The sequence below is a fragment of the Chroicocephalus ridibundus genome, chromosome 14 (genome assembly GCF_963924245.1).
Source record: "Chroicocephalus ridibundus chromosome 14, bChrRid1.1, whole genome shotgun sequence".
Taxonomy (NCBI): domain Eukaryota; kingdom Metazoa; phylum Chordata; class Aves; order Charadriiformes; family Laridae; genus Chroicocephalus; species Chroicocephalus ridibundus.
This window is the reverse complement of record NC_086297.1, coordinates 12,001,044-12,015,066: the sequence shown is the minus strand read 5'-3', so window position 1 is coordinate 12,015,066 and position 14,023 is coordinate 12,001,044. Positions and strand designations below refer to the sequence as shown.

At 58.0% G+C, this 14,023-nt stretch overlaps 1 protein-coding gene across 2 annotated transcripts; it reads left to right on the top strand.

Moving 5' to 3' along the window:
- Window positions 1-2,127: 2,127 nt before the first annotated feature.
- LOC134523462 (TBC1 domain family member 24-like) lies at window positions 2,128-13,091 on the top strand. Of its 2 annotated transcripts, none has more exons than XM_063352407.1 (7): window positions 2,128-2,313; window positions 4,086-5,121; window positions 5,399-5,557; window positions 7,024-7,087; window positions 8,680-8,775; window positions 9,491-9,767; window positions 10,630-13,091. In XM_063352407.1, the coding sequence occupies exons 1-7, from the start codon at window positions 2,217-2,219 to the stop codon at window positions 10,773-10,775; spliced, it is 1,875 nt and encodes a 624-aa protein (XP_063208477.1). In that variant the 5' UTR covers window positions 2,128-2,216; the 3' UTR covers window positions 10,776-13,091. The 2 variants fall into 2 exon arrangements, with proteins under 2 accessions (XP_063208477.1, XP_063208478.1); XM_063352408.1 differs by having other exon boundaries at window positions 2,165-2,313; window positions 3,967-5,121.
- Window positions 13,092-14,023: the final 932 nt, after the last annotated feature.

The following is a 14,023-nucleotide window of genomic DNA, read 5'->3' as shown; positions in this document are numbered from 1 at the left end:
CCAGGTTGCTCCAAGCCCCGTCCAGCCTGGCCTTGAACCCCTCCAGGGATGGGGCAGCCACAGCTTCTCTGGGCAACCTGGGCCAGGGGCTCACCACCCTCACAGCCAAGAATTTCTTCCTCAGATCTCATCTAAATCTCCCCTCTTCCAGTTTGAAACCCTTCCCCCTCATCCCATGGCTCCCCTCCCTCATCCAGAGTCCCTCCCCATCTCTCCTGGAGCCCCTTTTGGGACTGGAAGGGGCTCCAAGGTCTCCCCGGAGCCTTCTCTTCTCCAGGCTGAACCCCCCCAGCTCTCTCAGCCTGTCCTCCCAGCAGAGGGGCTCCAGCCCTCCCAGCATCTCCGGGGCCTCCTCTGGCCCCGCTCCAATAGGTCCTTCCCGTGCCGTGATGTCCTCCCTGTCCTTCCTTCCTGTGAAGCCGTGGACAAGGAGGACCCTGTACCAGAAGCGTCCTGGGCACGGAGTGTGGCAGCGTGGGGTGTCTCGGGGAGCCCCTGGCCCTGGCAGCCCCCCGATGCGGGCTCTGTCCCCAGTGTGACGGCTCGTCTCACCAGCCCCCTTTGCACATCCCGAATCAGGCTCCTCTCGCGGGCAGTTCGCATGAAACATTCATGGCCTTCAGCGGCGCGGCTCATCTGGAGCTGGCGCGGCCCCTACATATTTAATTTTTTCACCATTAAAAACGCATGAAGCCATGATCCATTTCGCACCATCCCTAATTCACTTCCATCTCCTGTCTCGGAGCAGGGCGTCTGCCGGGGAGCAGCCAGGGGGGCAGCGGGGGGGTTCAGAGCTGCTCGGGTCTGGCAGGGAGAGGCATCCATCCGCTGTCCTAGGAAAAGCAAAGGAGGAGAAGGCAGCCAGCAAGGTCCTGGGGAAAGGCAGCAGGACCCGCTGCCGTAAGGGCCTGGGCAAAGGGGTTTGAGCTGGAGAGAGCTCCTCGGGCTCCCAGCTTGCCAGGAGCTAGGGGAGGAGAGGGGTGACAGGACCGTTGTGCCATTCCCGTCGGAGCGTGGCACATCACGGAGGAGACACTTCATGCAGAAAGGAGAGGGTCTGCAGAGGGACCGCTCCTGCCTGCCCTGAGCCCACCGGTGCCGGCGGATGCTTAGAGTTGCACTGCCGGTGCAGGCAGAGCCTGCAGGCAGGGAGGCAAGGCAGGAACTGTCATCACAGGGGAAAAAATCTGATTTTGTAAGGAAAAAAACCTCAAAAAAATATTGAGATGCCTGTAAATAATGCCCACTTTTAAGTACAGCCTGAACTGCGAGTTCTCCAGTCAGGAATGCCGGATCGGTGCGATGCTGCTGGGAGCATCTCTCAGCTGTTGGGAGGGCACTCTTCCTTCAGCTCAGCTCTTCTGTCTGTGACTACAACATACGGCTTGTAATTCTGCAAGGCATTTTTGAGGCTAAAAGTCTATCAGGAACCACCATTTCAAAGCAGGACAAACTGGAAACGCTGAAGCACCACAACCGCGCCTGCAACAATCCCATTTTGTGCTCCCTGCTGAGCAACTGCGCACAAAGGAGGCACGGGGTGCTGCGGGGTGCGCGTCTGCATCGCCCCAAATTTCCCCTGCTGCTTTTGCTGGCCGGTGCTAAAGAAGTGCCGCGAACACGGCTGGCACAGCCCCGGAGCTCCTGTCCCCAAAAAGCATCCCTAAGGGTGCACAGGGCGGTTGCAGGAGGGCGTCACTTAGTCCTCGTGGCCCCTTGTCACCCAGTCCCTGGCACTTGCTGCTCACGTGCTTCTCTTTCCGACCTCCCCGGGACCATCCAGCGGGAAGCGGTTGCAAACCCACGGGCTGTGTTGATGTTTCCTTCGTTCAAGGACGGGCGATTGCTGCGGCAGTTCCCTCACCACCCCCCCTTCCCCCGGCACCCTCCCTGCCCCGTGACGCTGGCGAAGGGAGTGAACCCCAGAGTGGGATAATGAAGGTTATCCTTGGGAAAAATAAATGATTAAGTTTAATGGTCGTGTTGTTGGTTTGATGGCTATCTCATCCCACGGGGTGTTTACATCCCCACCGCACCAGCCTCGGCACAGAATTGGGGCAGGAAGGGAGAACGCGGGCACTGGAGCTGCTCCACCCCTCGCCCTATTTACACCAAATAAACCTCCTCTGCCGGCGGGCTGGCACTCACCTTAAAAGTCAGGGCAGGTGACGGGGACAGAGGGGACCCGGCAGCAGCGTGCACCGGAGCCTGGACACATGCTGCAGGTGGGGCTCAGCCTGCCCCGCTCCCCCGGGGGGGCGGCCGGTGGCTTCCCCGTGGCCAAGCCAGATGATAACACGGGCAACGGGCAAGGTGAGTGAGCTGCAGCCGGGCACAGACACACATCTTGCCCCAGGGAAGATGGCAGCAGGCTCTTGCTTGTGCCAGGGTGGCATCCAGCACAGGAGAGGGGCTGAGAAGACCCACGTTTCCTTCCCCAACACCCCCGGCACGTCCCGGGGCAGGCAGAGCTGGAGCCACCAGCCAGCGCCCTGTGCTGGGGCACCGGTGGTCGGGTGGGCTCAGGTTGATGCTCCTCAGTACTTCGGGCAGGGCAGCACCTTCTGCGAGGAGAGGGTGAATTTGGGGACCACAGCAGTGCAAACAGCCCCGCTTCAACCTCCATGTTCATATTAGCCTGGTCCCTATGGCTAGAAGCCTGCGTGACTGGACTCAGGGGCTGTCCGTCTTCAAAGCAGGGAGTCAGGCTTTGAAGTCAGGCTGAGCAGCCACCGGTTACAACGGCTGCGCTTGCCCTGAACCAGAACTGAACCTCATCTGCTGGTTTTGCTGAATTTGAGCAGGGGCCAAACTGGACCAGAGAGCAGGAGTCGGAGTCGGAGCCGGCCTGGGAGCAGCCCGGGCTCCTGGTCCCCCTCACCGTGCCACCATGTGCTGCCACGCACGCAGCACACGGGGCCAGGACCGTGCTGTGCCCTCCCTGTCCCATTGGGGCCAGAGCAGAGAGGTTTGGCTTGGCGCAAATCCATGCTAGACTCCCCATCCGAAGCACATCCAAGATCAATAGATCAGAGAATGAATGTGCGTGCTAATCGACTTTATCCTTGACAATTAATCACTGCCCAGCAGAAGTCACCCCTGCAGAGACAACTCCCGTCTCCTACAGGGTTCAGAGCTGAGCTCTCTTGCAACTCCAAGGAAAATGCCGCTCACTTCTCTCTAGGAGGAGCTCAAACTCTGCTCTTCCCAGCACAGGGCTGGCGGCTGCCACAGCCCCGCCATGGTCCTGTGTGCAGGAGCCTCCCCCAAGGGTCCCCTGGTGACCTTCTCTCTCCAAGGGGCTCCCAGGTGCTCGCCAGCCCCTGCGTGTGGTCCCCTGGACTGGGTTTTCTCCAGGTGCATGGGGGGATGTGGGATACAGGGACGCTTTTGCATCCCACAGACACCCTTGGTGAGCCCCTCTAGCTGCAGCACCTTCTCCTTGCACCTTCTCTCTGGCACCCGAGGCAGTACGAGAGTGAGCAAACACCTGAGGTCGGCTTTGCCACTCTGTCCTGGGCTGCCAGACCCAGACAGGACGTTGCCTCCTGCCCGGCTCTGTCCTTGGGAGGGGACACGATACAAACCTCGGCATCACTTGGCCCTCCACTGCCCGTCAGGTCCTCCCTCATCCCTGCAGCGCTGGGCTGGGACCAAGCTGCTTATTATCTGCAATGGTGTAACGCTGCTGCCCCACAGTCATCCCCAGGGGACAAGGACTGTGTCCCCTCTGCACCCCCCTCTTGGCAGCTCACAGGCTAGGAAGGGAAATCAGGAGCTTTTTGAGGGGTGCAAAGCCCCTCAGGGTGTGGAGATGCAGCCCTGACACCCAGCCGGTAACTGGCCCCATGCTTCCCTGAGCCCCTGGACAACAGTTTCTCCAGGGGACTGAGCCAAGGAGAGCAGGAGAGGGCAAAGCGTGCAGCTCCCACCAGGCAAACCCCCCTGAAAACCTTCCCTTTGCAGGGTGGTGAATAACTATCGAAACACAAGAAGTTGCTGTAAGACTTCAAAGCGTCAGCCAGGGTGAAACGCTGTCAGCTGGGGCAGTGAAGCGTGTTGAATAAAAGGTCTTTGTCCTACAGAGATGTTTGGCTCATCTCCAGTCACCATCGTGATCACGTCGGAGGCTGACACCTGGGACATCGACGCCTCCTCTTGCCTGGGCTGTGGACAGTTTGTGGATTGGGACAGGATGCCAGACCCGGAGCAACAGGCACATATCCCCCGAGACATCCTCAGCAAGCCCCCAAAGGAGCTGAAGAGGCTGGCAAGAGAAGGTTACTGGGCAGCGAGCCGCTCTCTGAGAGCTCAGGTCTACCACCAGCTCATCCAGCAGGTCGCCTGCCGGCTCGTCACCCCAGACGCTCTCGTCTACAGGGACGTGGCAAGTCGGCTCTTTGGGAAGCTGAGTGTGAGCTCCCACCCTTTGCCCGAATTCCTGGAAGGATGCTCCATGCCCACATATTGCCTCAACCTGGAAGGGGTCACCGCCTTGAAGAAGATCCTCATCTGCGTTGGCAACCTCTTCCCCGACATAACCTACAGCCCGATCCTCCCCTCTCTGGTGGCTCTGCTGCTGCACTACAGCGAAGACGAAGCTCAGTGCTTCGAGAACATCTCTCGCCTCATCGCCAGCAATGCCCCCCACACCAGCTACATTGACCAGTCCTTCCTGGCTCACCAGGCCTCCTGCATGACTTTTGGGGATCTGGCCAACAAGCACTGCCCAGCAGCTCACAAACTCATAGCCAGCACCTCTGAGAATGTCTTTGACATCTACTCCGAGTGGTTATCATGGCTATTTCATGACCTCCCCTTCAATTACGCCATCCGCATCTTTGATGTCTACCTGCTGGAGGGGCAGAAGGTCCTCTACCGCATTGCCCTGGCCTTGCTGAAGCAGTACAGGCTCTCTGTGACCTCCGCCGAGCTGGAGGGGACCGATATCAAAGCAGACCTGCAGGCTTTCGTGCAGAACATTGCTGAGCACGTGACTGTGGACAAACTCCTAGAGAGAGCCTTTGGCATCCGGCTGTTCTCCCGCAAGGAAATCTGGCTCCTCCAGATGGCCAACAGGAAGGCGTTAATGGAGAGGGGCATAACCATGGTGCAGAGCAGGTAAGGAGTCCTCTCTTTGCCAGCTCTTGGGGCTAAGCAGACAAAATATGAGTTACAGCGGAGATACAACATGGGGGGAGCTTCAGGTATCTCCCGTAGCTTTGGCTATGGTGGGTGCCTCAGCCCCTCGTGGGGGACCCTGTTAGGAGGGACTGTACAGCTAGAGCTAGCGATGTTCACAGAAAGATCACGATGCAAAATGCATGACAAAACCTGATCCACAGGGGCTGCACCCCTAAAAGCAGACGGGCAGTAATGGGTGTCCTCCCTCACGCAGGCAGTCCTTCCACCTTGCCGTGGACATGCAGAACTTCAGCTCCAGCATTGTAACGGCTCAGGAGATGCGCATCGTCTGGTCCTGGATCCCTGAGCGCTTCTCTCTCTTCCCCCCACTGCTGCTCTTCTCCACCTCAGAAGATGGGTGCAGCTTGCAGAGGTAAAGCGTCATCTGCCCGTCGGGTCAGGTCAGGTCGGATGGGCCAGGCGTAAAACTGGGTAGAGGTTGGTGGCGTAGAAAGGAGCAACATATAGTGTCCATGAGGTACACCTGAGGTCTCCTGGGGACTCTTTAGGGCCCGCTTCAAGATCTTGAGTGTGGTCTGGGCCAGCGCTGGCTGTAGGGGAGAGGGCTGAGGCTCGGTCAGATGGCAATCAGCAACTCGGCACTGCACGGGGAACACTGAGCCCTGTGAGTGTGCTGTGCAGGGGACGTCCCCATGCGCCATGCTGTGCCAGGCATGCTACGATCGGCCAGGTCCAGCCAGCACGCCAACCCCAGGGCTCCAGCTCCCTCCCAGTGGCACGGAGCACAGGGTGGCTGCTGGGCGCTGCAGTCAGCGCTGCGGCTCAAAATTGAGCTGGAAAACGAGTTTGCCATTGACTTCCCAAGCCATGAAGCAGCTAAAGCCTTCCAGTGGGCTGAGGCTGCCTCTGCATGAGTGTTTTCAGGCAGGAAACCCAAACCTGCTCCTCTGTAGGAGCACATTGAGCTGAGAGGTTGCAATGGCAGAGCAGGCAGAGCTCGGGGCAGGAGCAGACAGGGTGTGGGTACCTCCTGCGATGGGGAGGACATCAAATCCTCTGAACGCAAGCTAAGAGAGCCCAAGTGTCATGGCCAATGCCCCAAATTGCTATTAAAAGACCAGTGTGAGCACTGGAGACAACCTGGGGCCCAGTAATATCCCCTGGCCATGAAGCAAAGGGTGGGTGGGAAGCAGGGACATCCCTGCAGTGCTCAGTGCCGGGGCATTTCTCTACTGAGACACAGGTCACCGCCAACCAGGAAGGGATGCCGGGTTGTCCCAGGACTGGGTGCTGCCCATGCCACCCCAGTTCTCAGGGTGGTGTTTAAAGGTGGGTCTGTGACTGTAGTACCTCCGTTAGCACCACGAGCGTGTCCCCCCAGCCCATGAGAGGCGAGCGGATGCCCCGCAGCAGAGTGGTGCAGCCCCATCCTGGGAAGCACAGCCCTGTGCCTTTCCAAGGCGGCAAAGGGGTGCAGAGCCCAGATTATGAAACACATCCAGACTAAAAACAAGTTCGTTTGGTAAACTCAGTCCATGATGCCTCCCCCACTAGCCTGGTGCCTGAGGGTAAGGTGGGAGGATTTAGTGTTTGGATTTATGTGAGCTATTACCTGCTTCACCAAGCAAAAATGATGACTTGAGAAGTCCCATAAGCCAACTCCCCCTGTTCCTGCACAAGCGCTGAAGCTGCTCGAGCTACATGATTATGAGTTTCTGCTGCCGTCCTGCCACGAGCTCCCTGGGGCCAGCTCGGCAATAGGCTGAGGAGAGCCGCCACTGCTCTCCACTGTCCCTTACGGCCTCGTGCTCTCTGCGTGACATGCTGCGCCTGGGTCTCAGCCCCCCACCGACCCAGCCTCCTTCTTCATCTCTGCAGGTTTTACGCGTGCTGTGAAGGCTATGAACCGACGGTGCTGCTCATAAAAACAACAGAGGGGGAGGTAAGTATTGCCCAAGCAGAGCAGCGGTCTGCGCTGGTGCCGATGTGGGGAAGGGGACAGGGTGGTTGGGGAAGGGGACAAGGTGGTTGACCCCATCAGCACTTCTTGGAGCAGCCACGGAGCTTCATGGTCCCTCCCTGCCCTGTCCCGAGGTCTGTCCCAGCTCCCAGGAGAGAACAAACTCCACCTCTGGCACCAAGAGCCACCAAAGGTGGCCTAAAGGGTGCTGCTGGGGGGAAACACAGGGGGACTCACTGAGATGGAGAGAGGCCATGGGTGATACTCTTTTATTGCGGACTAAATCATGAAGTCCTTGCTAAGCAGACTTTCCTGAAATCAGCAGATGCTTTGCCTGAGCCAGGACTTGCTTTCAGTGCATTAAATGCAAGGATCTCTCCCTGATTTCAAAGGCAGCCACACAAGGGAAATGGAGGAGAAATAAGGACAGCTTTTACAATTGAAAGTCGGGAAATAACTGCAAAAAAACCCTCTTCCCAGGACTCTGAGAGCGGCTTGTAAACCCATATTTTATCTCCCCACTCTTCATCAAACAGCAGAGGAAGTTCTGTAAATTGTTCAGGCATCCCAAAGATTTATTGACCTACCAGTCCTGATTTCCCAAGCCTGACACTTCAGCGTGGCATGGAGATAAACACCCTGCCACCCCCTAGGGCCTTGTGCAGGCAAGAGAAGATGACTTATAAAACCTTGTTTCCTACATGTTTTAGTTCGTTTTATTCCTTCGTTAGTATACCACGGACAGGCACAATTTCCTGTCTCTCAGTAGGTCCCCTCCAGCTGTGGTCAACTCAAACACGTCCACAGCAGAGTCAACCTGTCTGTGGGTGGAAGAAACCCTGGGACTGGTTAAAAGTCTCGTAGGTAACAAAAATGTGGGCCAGCTGAGGACAAGGGACTCCCAGACTCCCATGTTCATACAAGCCTTTGATGTCTCCAGTTATTCCTCTCCGTTGCCGGGAGCTGGATGGGGCTCGGGGGTGGGAGGCACAGCTCCTACTCCCAAGCCCAGGCCAGGGAACACACCAGCAGAGCTGAACCATCACTGCTAAATCTACCAGCACGCAGCTCACTGCAATCACCTCTGCTACCAAAAGAGCAACCCCCCCCAAATCTCCCAGAGCCCCCCTGTAGGCAGTGAAGCTAAGTGGACTCACGTCCAGAGCACCAGTGATTCGTCAGTGCAGGATTTAGCTGCCATGGCAGCATTTCAGTCTCTGATTTCCCCGGGGAACATTGCAGAGCCCTCACCTTCCTGAACGCACACGCGATGGCTGGTGTTTCTGGGGCTTGCTCTCGTCCCCGCCATCTCAATCACAGAATCACAGAATGATAGCGATTGGAAGCACCTCTGGAGATCACTCAGTCCAACCCCCCTGCCAAAGCAGGTGGCACAGGAACGCCTCCAGGCGGGTTTGGAATGTCTCCAGAGACGGAGACTCCACCACCTCCCTGGGCAGCCTGTGCCAGGGCTCTGTCACCCTCACAGGAAAGAAGTTCCTCCTCGTGTTGAGATGGAACTTCCTATCTTCAAGTTTGTGCCCACTGACGGCTCCCTGTGCTCTCTCCCGCAGGTGTGCGGGGCGTTTCTCTCCTCCGACTGGAGTGAAAGGAAAAAGAGCGGGGCAACATCGGGCTTTTTTGGGACAGGGGAGTGCTTTGTATTCACTGTAAGTCACATTTTATTTCTGGGTTTATGCTTATGGGTTTGTTTGTTGATTACTTTTTCCTTTACCCCTCACTCAGGGCATGGTGGTACTGAGCTGCTTCCCTGCCATGGTCCCACCGCTGCTCCTTAGCTGTGGCAGGAGGCAGGAGCACAGAAGTTACTGTGCTGGATCAGAGCGAATGGAGAACGAACTCCTGCCATGGCTGAGCCAGTTTGCCCCAAGCCCTGGAAGAAACATACAATAACCCTGGGTGGATCTTGGAGCATCCTCCCAGGATGACAGCAGGGCAGCATGCATGGCAGGGTGGGTTCCTGCCCTGTTTGCTCAGGGCAGCTCCTGGGTGGAGCCCTCCCAAATCAGCCCCAGGGTCCCTGCAGAGAGACCAGGCTGAGGTGGTCCAAGAGATCCTGGGGGCAAAGTCCAACATCCATCCCATATCCCACCAGCATCCATCCAGCATCCCCCCAGCAATGTGGGCACGCAGGTTTGCCCATCTCGGGCAGTGACTGGTGAAGACAAAACCAATTTCTCAGTCACAGACGCCTCTAGAGCAGCCCTGGCACCGCCAGGACACCCTGTCCCTTCCCTGCCTCAGGTTCAGACCTGGCACACAGTATTTGGCCCCCAACCCACCCGGCCAGGCAGCACCATCTTCTCCCAGCAATGGAGCGATGTCCCAAAGGATAGGGCTAACCATCTTTCTCATCCTTTCCAGGTGCGCCCCGAGACGGAGAGGTACGAGTGGGTGTTCATCAAGAAGCCAGAGCTGGCCAAAGCTGTGCCACGCTCACGCCAGCGGTCACCTTCCCCCTCTCCCGCATCCCTCCTCAGCTCCTCCCCGGGTGGCCGCGGCACCAGCTCGAACCGTCTCGCCGTGCCCACACCACAGAGGAAAGGCCGTCTCTCCCCGTTTCTGGCCATCAGGCATTTCCTTCTGCCTTCCAAAACAGCCTCCATGTTCATGTCCGGGTCACGGGAAGGGATCATTATCGGTAAATACCAAACAGTGGGCACCCACCCACCAAAACACCGCTGCTTTGGCTGAAAAGGGCTCTACTCCAGATCAAAATCTGAACAGCCTGCAGAGGCAAAGACCTCCCGGTTTAGGATATGAATGTAATGTCAGGGGAGATGAAGTCATCCCCCCCTTCCTCAAATTAGCTGGAGACTGCAAACCTGCACAAGGGCAAGGATGCTCCTTCTGAGAGGCCCAGAGGGGCTCTGCCAGCTGAGGGGGAGCACCAGAGCCCAAACCTCCTGGTGAGGTTTGCACCCGTGGGGCTGCTGTGTCCCTTCCTAGCCCTTCCCTCCATTTTGTGTGGGATGGAGAGGAGATGAAGGTGAGGATCACCCGAGGAAGGGGCAGGCAGGGTCATCTGGAGCAGACACGCCAGCTGCCTGCCTGCGCTGCTGTCTGCTGGGTCAGGCTCGGGCACAGGGGTTGAATCTTTGTGCCCCAGGATGGCAGTGAGTCAGAAACACCTGCAGCACAGCCTGTGCCTCCCTTCCAGCCCTCGGGAGTGGGACCAGGGTGCACCTGGCTGCAGGGATGCGAGGAGCTTTCCTTGTTCTCCAGCTCTCCAAGCAGTTTAATAATTCAGCTTGTGCTGCCAGGGCAACCTCTCGCACTGGCTGCCCTGCAGATCGCTCTCCGGGAGCTCTGCCTCCACGCTGACATCCCCATAGCAGAGAAGGCAGCTCAGGGCAGCCCCAGCCCGGCTCTGCGCTGTGGCCAAAGGACAGAAAGCTGAGAGATGGGTGCAGTCCTGAGAGACCTCATCGGCTGGGCCAGTGCGCCGGCTCGGGCAGCGACGGGGGGAGAGCAGATCCCGACCATCTTGCTTGTTTTTGCAGGTGGAGGGGGAGGCCAAGCTCTGTCCCTTGACGCCAACCTGCTCTGGGGGCACACAGAGCACTGCGAGACCTTCGACAACCCTCCGCTCTGCCAGGAGAACTTCAAGGTGCAGCTCTTGGAAGTGTGGGGCTTTCAAAATGCTTAGATCCCGTGGGGGACACCGTGCCGCCCACAGAGACGGGGACCCCTCGCCGTGCTGGCCGCCACCCCGGCCTGGCTGCTGTAGTCCCCGCCGGCAGCGCCACGGGCACCTCCACTCACCATCCTCCCCTCCACGGCCAGCCGTCGCGGTGGTGTGCAGAGAGCACAGTGCGGTGTTGGGAATGGGACTGTGGGCGCTGCATTTGGGGACATTTGAGGTCCTCTCCTGCAGTTTAGACCCAGCCCACTTCACCCAGTCTGTCCCAGTTTAGGATGCTGGAGGGGAGGTGAGCCAGTCCGGCGGTTGTCACACCTCCCTGGCCTGTTTGTGGCTTGGGGCTCAACAGCGAGCCAGTGGTACCGCAGCACAGGCACATTTTATAGGAATTTGGAGCCCAGGCAAAACCCAACACCGAGGTACAAAGCTCACCAGGAACGCTCTCAGACCCTGCTTCCCTGTGGTCCCAAGCCCAGCATCACCCTTCAAGCCATATGCAGAATGTTGTAGCTTCTGTGGGTTGCCAGGATTCCCCCGGGATCCCGCACTGATCATCATCCAACACAGTGCCAGAGACTCTTTTTGTCTGTGGTTGAAACTGCTGATGGGTGATTAGCAAAGTCCTACCTGGTGTTCATACACCGGCAGCCAACGAGAACCCCCCCAGCTGCGTACCTGCCTTGTCATTTTTGTATTAAACTGAAGATCGATACTCACCGCAAAGGGCTGGTGTGAGACTGCCAGCAGTGAATACATATGAGCCTTAACCAACGTGCCCCGACCGCCCGGGGGTCAGGACAACAGGAGACGTGCCATTTTAAAACATGAAATGTGAACGTGCACGTGTAGCTCGGTGAGACAAGGCAACCCTCAGAGGAGGGCTGCGGACCGAAGAGATACCATTCTGGCTGCAGGATGAGAATGTCTCCTATGTCCAAATCTACTTTCCACTTGTAGTTCTCTCTTTGATCTATTCCACTTCTCGAGCTGTTCAGAGCAGGAGCTATCGCAGCCTCGGTACCTGCTCCCAGCCATGGCAGGAGGACGCAGGAGCACGCTTGGCAGCAAGCTCACACCGTGCCAGTCATGCAGCGGACCGAGGAATCACTTGTAGTCTTCTGAGGGTAGCCAGGGGAGATGAGGTGAGGCACAGCCCTCGGCGCACCCTGGCCTTCACCACAGAGCTCAGATGAAAGAACACTGCAGAATTACTCTTCGCCTGAAATTAAAAAGCTCTGCTAGGGTGTCCTTCTTTCTTTCCATGACCATGTACTGGACTCTCTGTCCAGATGAACTCTCTGTCTGGAGACATGGATGAGTGCGGATGACTCTCTGTCCCATGGGGGTCCCTCTCCCTTCCCAAGAGGCTGTTTCTCCCCACCCGGAGATGCACAGGATGCACGAGATGCCAGGAAATGCCAAGCCCTTCATTAGCACCCAGCTTGTCCTCCTCTCTGCAGCCTTCCGAGTGTTTCCTTGTAAAGGGGAAGCAGGGCACGTCTAACGTGTTGAAATCCCAGACGCTGGGGCTGTATCGTGCAGGCCGGGGATGTCTCCGATGCGGTGGCAGAGCCTGGGTGTCCCTTCAAGGCTGTAGGTGCTGTGTGCCTGCCAATTAGAGCCATAAATCGCAATATGGATGTCGGTGCCCTCGTTGCATTCGCTGCCTGTAATCTGATGAGCGCCTCTGCCATTTCTGAAAGCGATGCTACAGTCCTTTCTTCTTACGCTTTATTCTATTACTGCATAAAGTTCAAAACTCTTGGAGAATGAAAAGAAACCCGAAACCACACAGGGGGAGCAGAGGGGCCGGGAGGCTGAGGGGATGAGTAATGGGATATAGAGATCTTTCACCCGTGCCTGTCATGGTTTCGGCTGGGATGGGGCTGACTTTCTTGCTGGCAGTTGGTGCGGGGCTGTTTTGGTTTGGGATGGGAATGGTGTTGACGGCACACTGGTGGTTTGGGTTGTTGATAAGCTCTCAAGGGCTGCTCTGCTCCTCTCCCCCTCCCAACCATCGATGGGCTGGGGGGCACAAGGAGCTGGGAGAGGACACAGCTGGGACAGCTGACCCCAACTGACCAAAGGGATATTCCATGCCATATGGCATCAGCGCATAAATCTTGGGGAAGAAGAAGGAATGAGGGGACATTTGGAGTGATGGCGTTTGTCTTCCCAAGTCATTGTTCCATGTGATGGAGCCTGGCTTTCCTGGGGATGGCTGAACACCCGTCTGCGATGGGGAGCAGGGAATGAACTCCTTGTTTGGCTTTGCTTACGTGCGCGGCTTTTGCTCTACCTATTAAACTGCCTTTGCCTCAACCCATGAGTTTTCTCTCACTCTTCCGACCCTCCCTACCCCACTGGGGGGGCAGTGAGCAAGTGGCTGCCTGCTCCCAGCTGCGGGCTGTGCCCTGAGAACCACAGAATCCCAGACTGGCAGGGCTTGGAAGGGACCTCTGGAGATCACCCAAGTCCAACCCCCGGCCAGAGCAGGGTCACCCAGAGCAGGTGGCACAGGAACGCCTCCAGGCGGGTTTGGGATGTCTCCAGAGACGGAGACTCCACCACCTCTCGGGGCAGCCTGTGCCAGGGCTCTGCCACCCTCACAGCAAAGAAGTTCCTCCTCCTGTTTAGGTGGAACTCCCTATGGTCAAGTTTGTGCCCGTTACCCCTTGTCCTGTCCCCGGGCACCACTGAAAAGAGCCTGGCCCCATCCTCCTGACACCCCCCCTTTCAGTATTGATAAGCGTTGATAAGATCCCCCCTCAGGCGTCTTTTTTCCAGCCTGAAGAGACCCAAATCCCTCAGCCTTTCTTCACAAGAGAGGTGTTCCAGTCCCCTCATCCTCTTGGTAGCCCTTTGCTGTCCCCTCTCCAGCAGTTCCCTGTCCTTCTGGAACCGGGGAGCCCAGCACTGGACACAGCGCTCCAGATGCAGCCTCCCCAGGGCCGAGCAGAGGGGGAGGATGACCTCCCTCCACCTGCTGGCCACGCTCTTCTTGATGCCCCCCAGGATGCCGCTGGCCTTCTTGGCCATAAGGGCCACCCGACGGCAGCGCGGCGGCACAGAGCAAACCCTGCGAGGACGGGGCCGGGAGGGGGCTGCAGGACGCTGCCGCCATGACGCCGCTGGGCCCGGCCCTTCTCGTCCCTCACCGCCTCAGCCCGCCCGCGTCCACAGCGCCCCCTGTCGGCCGGGGCGCGCGGAACGGCCGGGGCGCAGGCGCGGTTGCCATGGCGGCGCGTGCCCAG

Bases quoted from the DNA above. Each gene is read 5' to 3' on its own strand.
- LOC134523462 (XM_063352407.1), top strand. From the start codon at position 2,217: ATGCTGCAGGTGGGGCTCAGCCTGCCCCGCTCCCCCGGGGGGGCGGCC. The intron at 5,122-5,398 runs GTAAGGAGTCCT...TCCCTCACGCAG, and splicing joins ATAACCATGGTGCAGAGCAG to GCAGTCCTTCCACCTTGCCG. The intron at 8,776-9,490 runs GTAAGTCACATT...CATCCTTTCCAG, and splicing joins GGGAGTGCTTTGTATTCACT to GTGCGCCCCGAGACGGAGAG.